Source organism: Magnolia sinica, chromosome 6, assembly GCF_029962835.1.
Source record: "Magnolia sinica isolate HGM2019 chromosome 6, MsV1, whole genome shotgun sequence".
Taxonomy (NCBI): domain Eukaryota; kingdom Viridiplantae; phylum Streptophyta; class Magnoliopsida; order Magnoliales; family Magnoliaceae; genus Magnolia; species Magnolia sinica.
The window spans coordinates 17,695,990-17,712,398 of record NC_080578.1 but is presented as its reverse complement, the minus strand read 5'-3'; the positions used below and the strand labels follow the sequence as shown (position 1 = coordinate 17,712,398).

General features: G+C 38.2%; 1 protein-coding gene across 2 annotated transcripts in view; it reads left to right on the top strand.

Moving 5' to 3' along the window:
* Positions 1–16,409, top strand: part of LOC131248435 (uncharacterized) — a 32,651-nt gene that overhangs the window by 15,056 nt on the left and 1,186 nt on the right. The window contains exons 9-13 of one of the 2 annotated variants that reach the window (XM_058248713.1): positions 2,048–2,171; positions 2,706–2,755; positions 5,293–5,383; positions 6,963–6,998; positions 7,083–7,180. In XM_058248713.1, the coding sequence (XP_058104696.1) occupies positions 2,048–2,171; positions 2,706–2,755; positions 5,293–5,383; positions 6,963–6,998; positions 7,083–7,180 (399 nt within the window). The remainder of the gene's footprint in view (positions 1–2,047; positions 2,172–2,705; positions 2,756–5,292; positions 5,384–6,962; positions 6,999–7,082; positions 7,181–16,409) is intronic. The other variant, XM_058248714.1, reaches the window with a different exon arrangement.

Sequence of the window (16,409 nt, the reverse complement as noted above, 5' to 3'; positions counted from 1 at the left end):
AGAAAAAAATATTTAAAAAATATAAAATGGCACCCCAAATCTGTAAAATGCATATTAACATGTTCTACTATGATTAACACATCATATGGCATGATTAAAACAGCAAAACAATCATTAAAAATTGATTTTTTGAATTTTAAAAAAAAGGGGCAAAATTCATGCGTAAATAGAAAAAAATATTTAAAAAATATAAAATGGCACCCCAAATCTGTAAAATGCACATTAACATGTTCTACTATGATTAATACATCATATGGAATGATTAAAATAGCAAAACAATCATTAAAAATTGATTTTTTGAATTTTAAAAAGAAGGGGCAAAATTCATGCGTAAATAGAAAAAAATATTTAAAAAATATAAAATGGCACCCCAAATCTGTAAAATGCATATTAACATGTTCTACTATGATTAACACATCATATGAGATGATTAAAACAGCAAAACATACTAAAAAAAAGTATAAATATCTATTTTTGACAAATTTATGAAAAATGGCCCACTAAGCTTTGATTCAACAAAATCCGTAATATAATGTGTTTTTTCCTCAAATACCCAACCAAGGTTGGTCGAAATTAGTAGTAGAAGGAGTGAGAAACAGTTTAGAAGCAAGAAGTTTCAAAAAAACAGCAAAAACAGAGCTTAAAATGCAAAAAAAGTTACCGTTTCGGGCCCGTTACGGCCCGTTACGCCCGTATCGGCCGATACGGGTACAAAAAATCGAATCGGCCGTTTCGGCCCTGAAACGGGTAACGGTTCGCACCGTTACCGTTACGTATCGGCCGATACGGCCGATACGTAACCGATTTGGCATACCATGCATCTCCATTTCTTCCTCCCCACTTGAAATCTATCATAAACATCCTTTTCAATCTCTCCACTTTCATGAATTATCGACCCAAGATATTAGAAGTGGTCATTTTTTGGAACTTCTTGGTAAAAAAAATCTTTACTAATTCCTCATTCCCACATACTCTATTGTTACTAAAATTGCACTCCATATACTCCCTTTATATATATATATATATATATATATATATATATATATATATATTTTAAAGGTATTCCAACTAATATTATATCCTTTAGATTCTAAAGCACTTCATAAATCTCGCTTTTTTCTTTATGCCCTCCCTCATCTTATCAATCAAAACAATTTCATCTACAAACAACATACACCATGGGATCTCTTCCTGTAAATGCCTTGTTAACTCATCCATAACCAATGTTAAAAGGTACATGCTCAATGCTGACCCTTGTTGCAAGTGTACAATAATTGGGAACTCACTTCTCTCCACTAGTGGTACATTTGTTACTGCCCCCTCATACATATCCTTAACCATATCAATGCAGCCTCTTGAAACTTGAAAGTAATTTCTCTCCCAACTCCCACCAAATTAACTCTCAAGGGACCCTATCCTAAACTATTTCTAAGTCGATAAAGACCATGTGGAGATCATTCCTCCTCTTCTTATATTTCTCCACCAATTGTCTAAGTTTTAAATAGTTTCAGTGGTAGACCTCCCTGGCATGAAACCAAACTGATTTTCTGATACGTTCGTCTCATGCCTTAATCTTTGTTCAATCACTCATCTTTTCTACTTTTTATTACACAATTGTACAAACTCCGTCCTCCGGTATAACCAAAAGCTTAAGGATGGGCGTATTTAGCAGTCAGAGTGGGTGTAGATAACATTTCCCTAAATGCGTTTTATGGTTTTTATTTTAATGCACTTTCAACTATTTTTGGCATGCTTGCCATTAAAAAAAAAAGAGAGTTTTTTTTTGGCATGCTTGACATGTCTTTCATTCTCTTCCTTGTTCCCTGTTTTAGTTTTATATAAAAAAAGGACAGATTTTTTTTAAAAAATTTATTTTATTCTGCAGCAATGCCTTCTTCTATCCCACCAATGACAATGTTGCTAAGAAATCATAGTAATACATGACTTAGATTGGATTCTTCATTTTGCAATAGGAAGCAGGCCCCTTTAATGATTGTTGTGCCTCCTCAATTGCCTATCAAAACTGTTGCATGGTGTCATTCTACAGATTGACAGTATAATGTCTACAAGGTTGGCTAACGAGAGTGATGCAAGCAGAAGATTGAAATCAGAGTTCTTAATCCAGTTTGATGGGGTGACCTCTAATCCAAATGATCTTGTAATTGTCCTTGGTAAGCTACATCAGCTTATTTCCATTTGATCATTGGCTGTTTTGGGATACGTGGAATCCACCAGGAAAAGAAATTGGATTCTTTTGACAAGATAACTGGGGCTGTTTGGATAGACAGAGAACTGTGGATTCCACCAAATAGTTATTACACTTATCCACAATGGCAGTTTCCTAGAACAAGATACGAAGTGACTGTTGTCGAATGCCACTGGGATTTCCACTTGTATCCTAACCAGACCCCTAATTTTGGAATCCCACTTTCTGCAGTAAAGATAGAAATAATCATTCCAATTTCCATTTCCACACCCTAGATTCCTTGTATCAAACATTTGAACTCAATATATGGGGAAGACATTGTTTATCATATGTAACACATTGAAAAAAGAAACCCTCCCTGTTTGCAAGGAGTTTGCCCATGACATGAATATTTGAATGTGCTCAATACTGTTGGAAAAGTGGCTATTGTTTAATGCTTGATGATCAAATTTAACAAAATGAAAAAAATGTCTAAGGTTTTATTAATACTCTAATGCAGGTGCCACTAATAAGCCACAAGAGCTGGATGATGCAGTTCTTCGGAGATTGGTTATTGTCCTTTCACTGTTTCACATAATTATGCAAAAGCTCCATGTTTGGATTGTGTTGAGATGATAACTGAGTAATAACACATGATGTAACCTTTTTCCATTAAAAAAAAAAGGTCCAATGTTATGCGTAGGCAATTATGGTAAGAACCAAGAATCGTTTAATGTGGTAAACTGGTGTTGTAGTAGTTGATCTTCATTGTAATGTCAAATTGAGCAAGTGGAGGTGATCTTGGACATGCCATTAACGCTTTTCAGAGGCATCTTAAATGGAATTTTTTGTGCCATGAAGCTGTGTTTTGCCCAACCGTATTCTTTTCACCACATATATTTCACTAAGGGCCTGTTTGGATTCATAGAAAAAAAAAATCGAGGAAAATGGTGTTTTTTAGGAAATGCTATTTCTAGAAAACAGTGAGAATTGAAAAACTACTTTAAAAAAAAAAAAAAAGAAGAAGATTTTCTTGAAGAAAAAAAATTCATTTCCAAATCTGTTGTTTCGAAAAAAAAGGAAACTTCCATGAAAATTTTACTCATAAACAGAAGGTAACACGTTCACTGAAGATGGATGGTGGCACGTGTCACATTTGTCACATGTGACACCTTGGCACTTGTGGGATGCTTGTAGATGGATGGTATGGTGGCATATGTTGAACATGTGACATGTTGACACGTGTGGCAAACGTAGAGTGCTTAAAGATAGATGGTCGCACATGTGGTACATTTGCACATGTCAGGTGCTTGAAGATGAGGGTGTCACATGTTGCACGCCCAGCACATAAGGGCATTGGGCACGTTAAACTTGAGATGGGTGGCTGTACAAGACACACGTGTGGCACATTGGCCCTTGTATGGGGCTTTAAGATGCATTGTGTGGGGCATTTGAAAGTGGTTGGTGGCACATGTTGCATATGTTGCACATATGCACATGTTATGCATGTGAAGTGCTTAAATATGGGCGGTGTCCATGTGGCACATGTGACTTGATAGCACGTGGCACTTGTAGGGCATTTGAAGATAATAGTGGCACATGTTGCACATGGCATATTAGGGTGGCATGTTGCACATGTGGCATGTGGTACTTTAAGATGGATGGTGGTATGTGTTGCCAATGTTCATGGTATTGGTATCGTTATATGTATCGCTAGTTGGGGATATGGAAATATATATTGATATCGCCAATATCAGAAATGTGTTGTTGGCTGAGGGAAACATGGGGAAAGTGGTGGAATTTCTCAATGAAACTTGAGGAGGTGCTAAAATACACATATTGCATATTTAGGAATTAAAAAGTTGCAAAAAAGACACATACATAATAAGTTTCCCTTTAATGGAGGCCTAAGGCATGTAATGCTGACTCAAGGAAACATTCAAACAACATGGGGAAAATGGTGGAATTTTATAATGATACTTTAGGAGATGTTAAAATACACGTATTTGCATTTTTAAGAATCAAATAATAGCAAAAAGGATGCATATTTACACATTTAGGAATCAAATAATAAGTTTTCCTTTAATGAGGGCCTTATAGCATTTATCGTTGCTCGGGGAAATATTGGGGAAAATGGTGGATCCATCCATACATGCACGTACATACACACAAACACACAAGCATGATCCATCCATCCAACTATTCATGCATGAATACATACATACAATGACACACACACACACACACACATGATCCATCCATCCATGCATGCATACACACATACATACATATATACATCCATCCATGCATGCATATATACATACATACAAACATGCATTTCATCGTACAACTATACACCCATAAAAACATTTGAAATGGAATTATTTTAACAAAAAAAATTTTCACGATATTGATATATTGGCAATATTATCAAAATATCGCCGATGGACATAACGGCCACAACCGTTATGGGTTTTTTATTGAAAAAAAAAAAAACTGGTATCGGCCCCGCAACAGACCGTTACAGCCTTTATGGGGGCCGTTTTGGGGCCTGTAACGGCCTTTACAGGTCATTTTTTCCATAACAGTTGTTATGGCCTTTATGATGTCGTAACATGTGACGGTTGCCACCGTTATCTTTATGTAATGGCCTTTTACGACACACCTTGCCCTTAAGAGCCAACATTGCAAGTGACGCCTCTAAATCAACGTTTTTCACTTTGGTTCTCAAAAATCTCTTCACTCCATTTCTTGGGACTTTTTAATATACTTTTTCGTTCCCTAAGCTTTGAAGATAGGAAAGGAAAGCAAATGGAGATTTTTTTATTTTTTTTTCTATTCTTTTTTTGAGCCCATTAAAGTTGTGTGGATCCTTACTCTTGCTTGGGTGGTAGACTCTCAGGAGTTTCAACACCCCCTCAAGGGTTCGAGTATCCATAGGTGGTGCAATTCCATTGGCGTGAGTGTGTGGGTGTGTGTGTGCGTGTAAAATTTAAAATTAAAAAAAAGAAGTTGTGTGGGTGTCTTTTCCTTTTCATCTCATTATAGTGGTTAGGCAAGCATGAATTTTAATTGTGCTTTTAATATTAAATGAAACCTTGAATCAGGTGAAGAGAATATATGTACCTCTACCAGATGAAAACATTAGGAGGCTTCTTTTCAAACATCAGCTCAAAGGGCAAGCATTTTCACTACCTGGTAAGAGGGTTTGCTTCATGCTTTTTTCTTTTTTTTTTTTGATTTTTTTATTTTAATTGGGGCTTCTTCCATACTTGGTTACTAGTTTAGGGCAATCCGGAGTTGATTCCCTTGCAATGGCAACTAGGAATTTATTGTTATTGCGGTTGTGATTTTCATCGGATTTTTTTTGAACAAAGGTTGCATCACTAGGTCATAGTGCTATAGTATGCATCAGCATTTTGAAATCCAGACTGGACCAGATGGTTGGACTGATTTGGGCCGGAACTGGCCACAGAAATGAGTTGGTGGCCTAGAAACCCATTTAGGCAAGTAACCATTCCAAGTGTCTGCTCCAACTGGTACAAAAATCCGTGTTGGTCATTTCACTCAATTGGGCTAGTTGGTTCAACTGTTTTTGGGTAAAATTTAAAATGAATTGTGTGGGGTTCTAATACATAGCCTACTTTGCATGAACTAATTCTACCAGCTTTCCTATAAGCAATAGTTGCGTAAATCTTATCATATTAATTATTTATGTCATGGCTTAACCACAAACAGGTCAGACTACCTGGACCTGTTTGGACCAAATGTGCTGACAGAAACAGGTCCAGCTCCAGTCTGGGTTTTTAAAACATTCCTATCAGTTGCTTGCTATTTTCTTCACTGTGATCGGACTGTTTTTTTTTTGGAATGGTAAGATATTTCCTACTATCGTATTATCTAATAGCTTAAAGAGATAATGTGAGCATTGCCTGCACTTGATGCTTGCCTCTTGTGCCTGGTGATCCAGACCGTTCATCTAGTAGGTCGTATCTGGGATGGGCGCATGGAAAAAGAATCCCGCTGACCAAACGACTGTTAGAAGTCATGTTCCAGGTAGTAATACCTTTATATGGGGAGTGAGGACATCTGGTCAATGCGTTTTTTCAATGTGGCGTATCGATGGTGTGGCCTACTAGATGAGTAGTATAGGTAACCATTGTTGAAGCATAGGGGACAAGCAATGATGTGATAGCAACGAATGGCAGGCAATGCTGGCAAAAATGAAGCTGATCTAGCAGATGCTCTTTTGCAGCAGAAGTGAGAGCATAAAACTCATGCAAGATCTGGGCTGTTCATCAGGTGGGTGAGACCATGTGTCCTGGCTCAAAATCAGGTTGGTCTGCTCATCATATGGGCCAAACTTGTACCAAACAAATGGATGCTTAAGTGGAGCAGTTGCCTTCAGCATAGACATCTGGTCTACCTGATGAGCAGACTTGCCTGATTTTTGGGCCAGGAATGTGCAGTATCATTGAACTGATGAATGACCTGAACCTTGCACACTTGTAGTGCACTCACACGTGTTCTGCAAAAAGGATTCTCAATCCTCTTTGCACTGTAGCCCTTGCATTTCTCATGTACTTGTACCAATAAAATGGATGACAGTATTTGAAAATAACATTGTTCTGCTCGCTGATGAATTATGGACCTTACCGATGCTTCCCTATATGGGCACCTCCTCAAGTATGATATTTCCTTGGCCTCTCTCATTAAGCATTGCATGTTACAAATACAGTAGGCTGATATAAACCAACAACTCTTGTTGTTGCAACAGGTAGTGATCTGGAAAGACTTGTGAAAGAGACAGAAGGTGAGGTGCTTTCAGGGTAACATATTGTTTGGACTGTGTGGTCATTTCTTTGAGGCCTTTCTACTATGATGTTCAAATGCACAGGTTATTCTGGAAGCGATCTACAAGCCTTGTGTGAAGAAGCTGCCATGATGCCAATCAGAGAACTTGGTTCAAACATTCTCACCATCAAGGCTAATCAGGTAGGAGACTGGAATTACAATGCTTAGAATATATATTATTTGTAGCTGATTATGGTGAAGTTGCGAATAGCAGTTCTAAAAATGTTTGAATGTCTATAATACTTTTTGTTTTCCTCCATTTTTAAATGTGGTAACTCATTCACCATGCATGTGGAATAGATCTATGTAAATCCAGACCACTCTAAATTCTGATCCCACTTTGGATGGATCATAACCTAAAATTCACATTGGTCAGACTATCTTAACTGTCTAATATAGATTGTTGAATTTGGAGTGCTAACTAGTCTTGTTTTGTCTGTCCATTTGGACACCAATTGGATGATTAGGACCAAGGTGTTCCATATTCGTTACAATACAACCGTAAAGGCCGATACATATTGGAAACGGCCATGACCATTACGCGATACCGGGGTGAAATAGGACAGTTGTTTTTTTGGGACTGTATTGACCGTTGCAGGGGCTATAACAGCCATATTACAGGACATAATGACTGTTACCCCGTAACGGTAAAAAAACGACCACTTTTTTCTTTGTAAATCCATTTTGCTCCTCATTTTTATACTTTTCTCATTCCAAAAACTCTTTTAGATCATTCTACAGTAGATTTCGACCACTCTACTATAGTTTTCAGGATTAAAACCGTAGATTAAAGCAATTTGAGCGAATAGAAGCTAAGATGGGCATTTAAAAAAAAAAAATAAAATGAAAATTGTGGTTTTTTTTTTTTTTCCCGATTTCAGTTCTAATGCTTGATTGTGATGTGTAAACATTAGAGATATATGACTATGTTCATAAATTCACCAGACAGCCTGATATAACACTTTCACCAAAGAGTGGACTGCTACGCTACCATAAATATGTTAAAAAAATGAATACATATTTCGAATATTTATATTATTCTGGATTTTTTAAGATATTTTTCTAGATTTTTTTGAGCATATTTTTTTTTAACCATTACGGGGGTTGTAATGGTCATTATGCCACCGTATCGGTAGTGGTGGTGGCCATTATGGTACCATTACTAATACGGAATACCTTGATTAGAACTATTCACTCTGTGTGATTCCTAGGTATGCTACATCCACAATGGAGCCCATACTTTGGATAGTTTGGAATTGTATCTATTCTAAGGTCCATTTGGCAATCAGCAAGTTCTGTCCTAGACATGCTTGTTTGAACTCAATTTCTCTTGGATAAGCGTGTCTAGGGACATTTGTCTTGGATATGCTATTTTGTTGTTTTGGTTATTGTTTGTCAAACACCCTAGAATCAGGATGGACACAAGCAAATGTGCACATTGGCACATAGCACATGTTGCACATGTGGATCGCTTAAAAAGTGATGGCAGCACATGTGGATGCTTGAAGAATGATGGTGGCACATGTAGCACTTGTCAGATGCTCGACGGATGGAGAAGCACGTTTCGCGCATGGGCACATTTGCACATTTGGAGCAATTGAAGATTGATGGTGACATATGCTGCACATGTAGTGTCGAAGATGGAGGACAACACTTGGCACGTTAACATCAGTGATTGTGGTCCTATAATGCACCCAGATGTCAAACACCATGGACAATCTTTTCTACAAAAAGTAGAGACCATTGTTGTAACAACCCGAACTTTTCAATACTCAAGTATTGAAAGTTCTCGAGTATTGGGAACAGAAGATGGGTCGTTATGGAATTCGTACGGGAGCTCAGAGGGTGGATGGTGGACCAAAGACTCTTTGGTTTACAAAGCTTCGGCTATTTGGAGAGGCATCTTGTCCTCGAAAAGGGAGGTTCTCAAAGGGATTAGCATTGCAATAGGTAAGGGAGACAAAACTCACTTTTGGGAAGACATCTGGGTGGGGGATTCTTCCCTGAAAGATGATTTTCCAAGCATATACCGTCTTGCGCCAATTCGATCCATACTTGTGGCTGATTGCTATTTAAGACTAGGGAATAATGGCGTTTAGAACATCAATTGTAGAAGAAATTTACAAGATTGGGAGTTCGAAGAATTTGTGGCTCTTCACAGTTGTATCTCCAGTTGTCATCCTGAAAATACGTGTGAAGACAAGCTTGTTCGGAGGTGTGACAGTTCTAAATTTTTTTCGGTCAAATCTCTTTGTTCTTCCATAGCTTCCAACTCTTCAGGGGAGGACAATTATATGATGGGAAAAGTCTGGAAATTCAAAGTTCCTCCAAAGATATCGGTTTCCGGATGGTTAGTAGGGAAGAAGAAGGTTTTAACTGTTGACAACTTAAGGAAGAGAGGCATGATAATAACCAACATTTGTCTCTGTTGTATGGCTGATGAGGAATCGGTGGATCACCTTTTCATTCACTGTCCATTCATTGTTAAAGTGTGGTCGGCTATTCTCAGCTCTTTCAATATTTCGTGGTCTTCCTTCCTCTTTTGATGGACTGATAAAAGCTTGGCTTGGGCCAAAATTAGGAAAACATAGAACGATGATGTGGAGAATGTGTCTGTTGGCAGTCTGGTGGTCGGTTTGGGAAGAAAGAAACGGGAGATGTTTTACGGGGATCTCTAAATCTTCAAGTTCAACAATTTAGAGAGTCCAACATGTCTTAGCTGAATGGGGACTCATTTTTCCCAATTCATAGGCTGTGTTTTGTTTTTGCTTTGGAGGTTGCTTCTCTCGCTATCTCAGTGGGAGTTCCCTCTCTCTCTTGTATTTTGATCTTATTAATATAACTTCCGTCACCTTTTCAAAAAAAAAAAAGTTCTCGAGTGTTACTATGAAATTTAACTTATTATGTACATGTGTACGATACCAATCTAGCTATCCTAACCTTACATCTATTTTCCAACACGAATCTGACCGTTGGGAATAATTTCCACCCATAGATCAAGCCATTTGACTGTTGATTTGGAGATAGAATCATTATATACCCCAGTATTCTCACTTATCCATCATAACGAACCGTTCAATTAACTATTCACCGCTAGGTAAAGATATCTGACCATCCACTCTGAGTTTGGACTACTTGATCATTGTAATCTATCTATCTAACCTCCACATCTGTCCGTACACATATCAGATTAAGATTATGATCCATTCACCTTGTTCAACACCTATGAATATGCTTAACCTACCATTAGTGTTACAATCTGAGAAACTTACACATGTGAATAAGTCACTTGAATCTAACGGTACACATGTTCTAACTCTTTATCACTTCAAAAACCCACTTTATGTCCATCCGTTTATGAAACTTACCGTACAGTCACCTATATACATGGTCAGAGTGCTAACCATGAAGTTTCCTTATTTTTATCAAGTCATCTGACCATTCATCATGTTTGGATCCGCCAAACGGGCCACGCGAAAATCATAGTAAACCGATCATCATGAAGATCTTAGAATATAGGCTAAAACTACCTGGTAACTTGTCAATTAGATATGCACAAACGTTATTTTGAATTACAGAGTAAATTAGCCATTGAAAGAGCATCTGGGTCATCTTGGAGAGATCGGGGCCCAAACTGGATCAATAGAAAGAGTACGAAAAATAAAAGATACCTGCCAAAATTTAGGAAATTTGGTCGGTGCATTCCGATGAAATGAATGTCGGAAGTTATTTGAGAGTTGGATGATAAATTTGTAAATCATGGTTAATACCATGCATGACAACCAACATAATAGGCTTTAACGGTGTGGGCAAGTCACACACTTCTTGAAAGTGTGGCCCACCCACAGCTCAGATCTGCTTCATATTTGGGCCGGTGGGACAACAACTAATGGACGGGGTGGATTGCTCACCAAACATCGTGTTGGACCCCACCTGATACCATTGTCAATACGTATCTATGTTACGTTGTTTCAACAGGTACGTTTGACCGTTGGTATGATCCGCTTATCAAATGTGTTGTGGCCCACTAAAGACTTAGATTTGCTCCATCTTTTAGACCATGAGCCAACATGACATGCCAAAACCAATGAAGGGATTGGATTTTTTCTGAAAAACTTATATCACTGAACCCCACCTACCAGCAAACAAGTTGAAAATGGTTCCTCCGCAAAGCTGTAATAGCGTCGTGAAAACCAAGCACACTAAAAGGAGTGAACGCCAAGGCTTCCGAGTCTTTAGATCCACCTCTAATCCAGCCTGTCCAAACTCCAAAGGAGGAATTTCCAATCTTTCACTTGTAATATCTATATGGTTGGAAATGGTCAATGCCCTACTCATAGTGATGGTTATCCTTTTAAGATTAACAATAATTCAAGAGATTCATAAGAATAATGTGAGGGTTCTGATATGTCTCGTACTTCACTACTATGAGTGGTATCAGTATGCGCAACCAATCTATATGAATGCATGCCTAGCATAGTACGTGTGGTCCATCATACGTAGTGATCATCACAATGTGGAATATAATTAATAGAAAACCTGGCTAGCCCCTCATTATCATACTACGAAGATTCGCCGACATGTCCAACGCTACCGTGGATTTATGTGAACACCTTGAGGCGGCACAACACGAGTCGGATGAATTACGTGACACGATTTGTTCATGGAGCGACTATTTGCGACATCCAATTTCAGAAGTGATGTAACACGCATTGCGAATTATTTGCATCAATTTGTGCACCACTATCCAAACCTAAGGAATTACGCGTCGACCAAGAGGGTCTTTACCTATAGCGCATTACGTCCATGATAAGATTTGAATCAGTAGTTGTGAAACCTCTAACACATCACTTGAACCAAAGGGGAAATAAATTGCATCATGCGAGTTTTGGAATTTTAAGACACGTGCCCAAGCCATAAAGGGGAGGTAACACAAGGCTCTAATCTAATAAAAGAGAAAGTAGCATTAAGCTATCTCAATAAAAGAAAAGAGTAGCAAATAGGCTAACTCAACAAAAATAAGGGGAGGAGCAAAATGCCAACTCAATATAGAATGGAAGCACACGTCGCTCTCAAATTTGGTAAAGGGCAAGGCTTGTATCCATCGCCCCACATAAATTCATAAAAATTACACATAATTAAAGTCATACTCTAACCATAATTGATAATGGTAAACCGAACAATTGCATGGAGGATTCATAGCAACATGGAGGCATGTAAAGGCAAGATAAATCATATCAATTCAAATTAATGTAAGCTTAAAGGAATCCCTCACCTTTGAATTCAAATCGTTTCCTGAAGTTATTTACTCCGTCAATCCCAACCTTATCCTAGATCACGTAATTTGTAAGGTTAAAATCTGGTTTAGGGTTGTATCTATAATATGGGTTTAGGATTTAATTAGTTGTTAGTTGGAGAATCTTGAATTCAACGTTTTATTCTCAATCCGCTAATCCTGTAATTTAGCGAATACTAACGCGGATCCAGCTTAGCTTAATTCGGTTTTATCGCTATACTACAATTTTGAATATATAAAACCCAGTTGTAAGGAAGCTTTGGTCACCTACTTACCCTTAGAACTGTTGGACTCCGTCCGATCCTGAACTCGAGTCGACGACTTTGTAAGTCACAATTGTAGCACCAAAAATCGGTTAGAAGTAGGCGCTGCTTCCTCTGTCTCTTCCTATCTCCTTCTTTCCTTCTCTTTTCTTCTCTCTCTCTCTCTCTCTCTCTCTCTCTCTCTCTCTCGTTTCTTTCTTTCTTTCTTTCCCGTTTCTCTCTCCTTGTTTTTGCTGAGTGCGTCTTCCAGCGAATGGAGTGGGTTTTGTTTTATAGGATTTCAAACTTCTAGAGGCTTCTTGCATAGATCAAGCAACGCTAGCGCTGTTGGCAACTCCTCCGATCCTGTTTTGGTAGGATTCTTCCTCTCCCTTTTCAAGAGGTTGAATCGGTTTTGGAAAGGCCAGCAGATGAAGGGTTACGATCATGTTCTTGAATACAAGAACATCCAGTGATTGGTCAAAGGAGATGACCTTGCTTCAATGGCGGCTCTGTCACCAGGCCATCTTCCCTCGAAACAGTCCTTCTGGACGGTCTGGGATTGTTGTCGTCCGATGCTCTCTGGCCCACCAAATCTATGGCCCGGATGTTCTTGCGGAGTGGTTTACGCGAACATTACACCCGCATTCATCTCTATGGAAAACGGCTGACAGAATTCCCCACTTCTTTCCTTTTCGGCTGGCATGGGAAGGATCAGAACTTACTCCTTTGGAGTTTGAACGGCCCGGATTAGAGGTGGATCTAAAGACTTGGAAGCCTTGGGGTTCACTCCTCTTATTGCGCTCGGTTTTCACGGCGTCGTTGCAGCTTTACGGAGGAACCGTTTTCAACTCGTTTGCTGGTAGGTGAGGTCCACTGATATAAGTTTTTCAGAAAAAATCCAATTTCTTCATTGGTTTTGACATGTTATGTTGGCCCATGGTCCAAAAGATGGAGCAAATCCAAGTCTTTAGTGGGCCACAATACATTTGACAAGCAGATCATACCAACGCTCAAACGTCCCTATTGAAACGACGTAACATAGATATGTATTGACCATGGTATCGATGGGATCCAACGTGATGTTTGGTGAGCAATCCACCCGTCCATTAGCTTAAGCCGTTCTTGTTGTGCCACAGGCCCAAATATGAAGCAAATCCGAGCCGTGGGTGGGCCACACTTTCAAGAAGTGTGTGACTTGCCCACACCGTTAAAGCCTCTTACGTTGGTTGCCATACATGGTATTAACTATGATTTACAAATTTGTCATCGAACTCTCAAATAACTTCCGACATTCATTTCGTCGGAATGCACCGACCAAATTTCCTAAAATTTGGCGAGTATCTTTTATTTTTCGTGCTTTTTCTATCGGTCCAGTTTGGGCCCTAATTTCTCAAAGATGACCCAGATGCTCTTTCAATGGCTAATTTACTTTGTAATTCAAAATAACGTTTGTACATATTTAATTGACAAGTTACCAGGTAGTTTGGGCATATACCCTAAGGTTTTCATGATGATCGGTTTACCATGATATTCGCGTGGCCCGTTTGGCAGATCCAAACATGACGAATGATCAGATGACTTGCTAAAAATAAGGGAACTTGATTGTTAACACTCTGACCATGTATGTAGGTGGTTGTACGGTCAGTTTCGTAAATGGATGAACATAAAGTGGGTTTTTGAAGTGATCAAGAGGTAGAACATGTGTACCGTTAGATTTAAGTGACTTGTTCACATGTGTAAGTTTCTCAGCTTGTAGTTCTAATGGTGGGTTAAGCATATTCATAGGTGGTGAACAAGGTGAACGGATCATAATCTTAATCTGATACGTGTACGGACGGATGTGGAGGTCAGATAGATAGTTTACTATGATCAGGTGGTCCAAACTCAGAGTGGATGGCCAGATATCTTTACCTAGCGGTGAATAGTTGACTGAACAGTTGGTTATGATGGACAAGTGAGAATACTTGGGTATACAATGATTCTATCTCGAAATCAACAGTCAGATGGCTTGATCGATGGATGAAGATTATTCCCAACGGTCAGATTTGTGTTGGAGAATAGATGTAAGGTTAGGATAGCTAGATTGGTATTGTACACATGTATATAATAAGTTAAATTTCATGGTAACACTCGAGAACTTTCAATACTCGGCTATTAAAAAGTTCGGAGTGTTACAATCTACCCCTCTTAAACAAAATTCCGTCCCCAAAATTTAATTACTTGTACCATTTACACTGATTCATTTGATTTAATTTTTCACTATATTCCTCGTGAGGCGGATATATATGTCTAGGTGTGCGTATAATTGGCTATATGAAATTGGGACACTACAACTGTCCTCTCTAACAGCTAATTTATAGACAGCAGCTTGTATTTGCTTTTGTTCTTGTTCCACGATAGGTGTTGACAAACCTTATACAATAGTGAAAGGGTCATATTTTTGGGACAAGGCTGTTGAGCATGCAACTTGGCCTGTAACTAATTGGCAGTGTTTTAAATAATGAGGCGCAAGCTACATATACTTCTAGATTTTTAATTAAGGTTGTGTTTAGTTGCACCAAATATTATAATCTTATGATATTTTGCACTAAATTAGACTGGTCAATACTTAAATTTAATGAAATCTCATAATAATTGGTTCAACCAAACACAACCTAAAACAATAGAAAAAAATAGGGTAAATATTAAGTATAAAGACAAAGAAAGGGCAGTGAAATTGATTTAATGCTGTTACATATATTTACTAAAATCATTGAAAGTAGAAAAATATAATAAATCATTAAAACTTTAATTGATTTTAATGTTTTAGTGAAAAATAAATTTTACTGTAATTCTACGTCGCATGTAGCATGTGGCGAATGCAAATTAGTGTGGCGCATAGGCTACACATGATTTTAAGTTATTTTCATGAGCTATGTAGTGTTAAAAGGAAGTTATGTACATAGCATAACCCACACGCTACATAGCATAAGCTATTTGAAACACTGCTAATGGCCCCTTGGGTACCTACATACTTACATCTTACTCGTGTAACTGTATCACATGATACAACACCAATGGCGGGAGTGGGTACTCATAGGATACTTGGTAGGATTTATTTTAATTGAATACATTGTATTAGGTTTTAATTGAATACATCCTACTGTAAAGCCTCCGAATTGAATACATTGTATTAGATTTGAATTGAATTCATCCTACTGTAAAGCCTCCGACATTAGTTACAGTCTTTGTTGGTTTTGGCATTCTAGAAAACTGGGAAAACAATTATGCATTTACTAAAGCCATAATAGCATAAGTAAAATGTTTCCAATTTCACAAAACTAAATACACAGCATGTGAGAAATGGGATACCAATTTACACGTCTTAGATTCTTCAAAATGGGGCATTAATCCCTGTTCTCTGCATCGTGTCCTTATTGTTGCGTTTTTTGAAAGATGGAAGCATGAAAACTTTGAGAAACTTAATTAAACAATTATTGATTCCCCATCTAGATATAATCAAATTTCAAAACCCTAATACGAATGATTTAGATCATACCTTACGATAGCATATCCCTCCCTCAGGTGGGGGGCTATTTAGCTTTAGGTCCTATTTGGGTACACATGGGAGGGGCTCTAGGATTTCATCTAAGCACCTATTTTGGTGCTCTGCATCCCACTGTCATCTACTATTGTAGCATCAGAAAGTGTATCAAAGCTAACGTATAAAGATCCTTGAAGTCCCTCTACAATCCATGTTGGCCTACAAGTCTAATTTAGTGCATAATCAAGTCGATTCTATCCAAGCATGATAGGTACTCTTGCTTAGGAGACGGGATGTGATCCATCC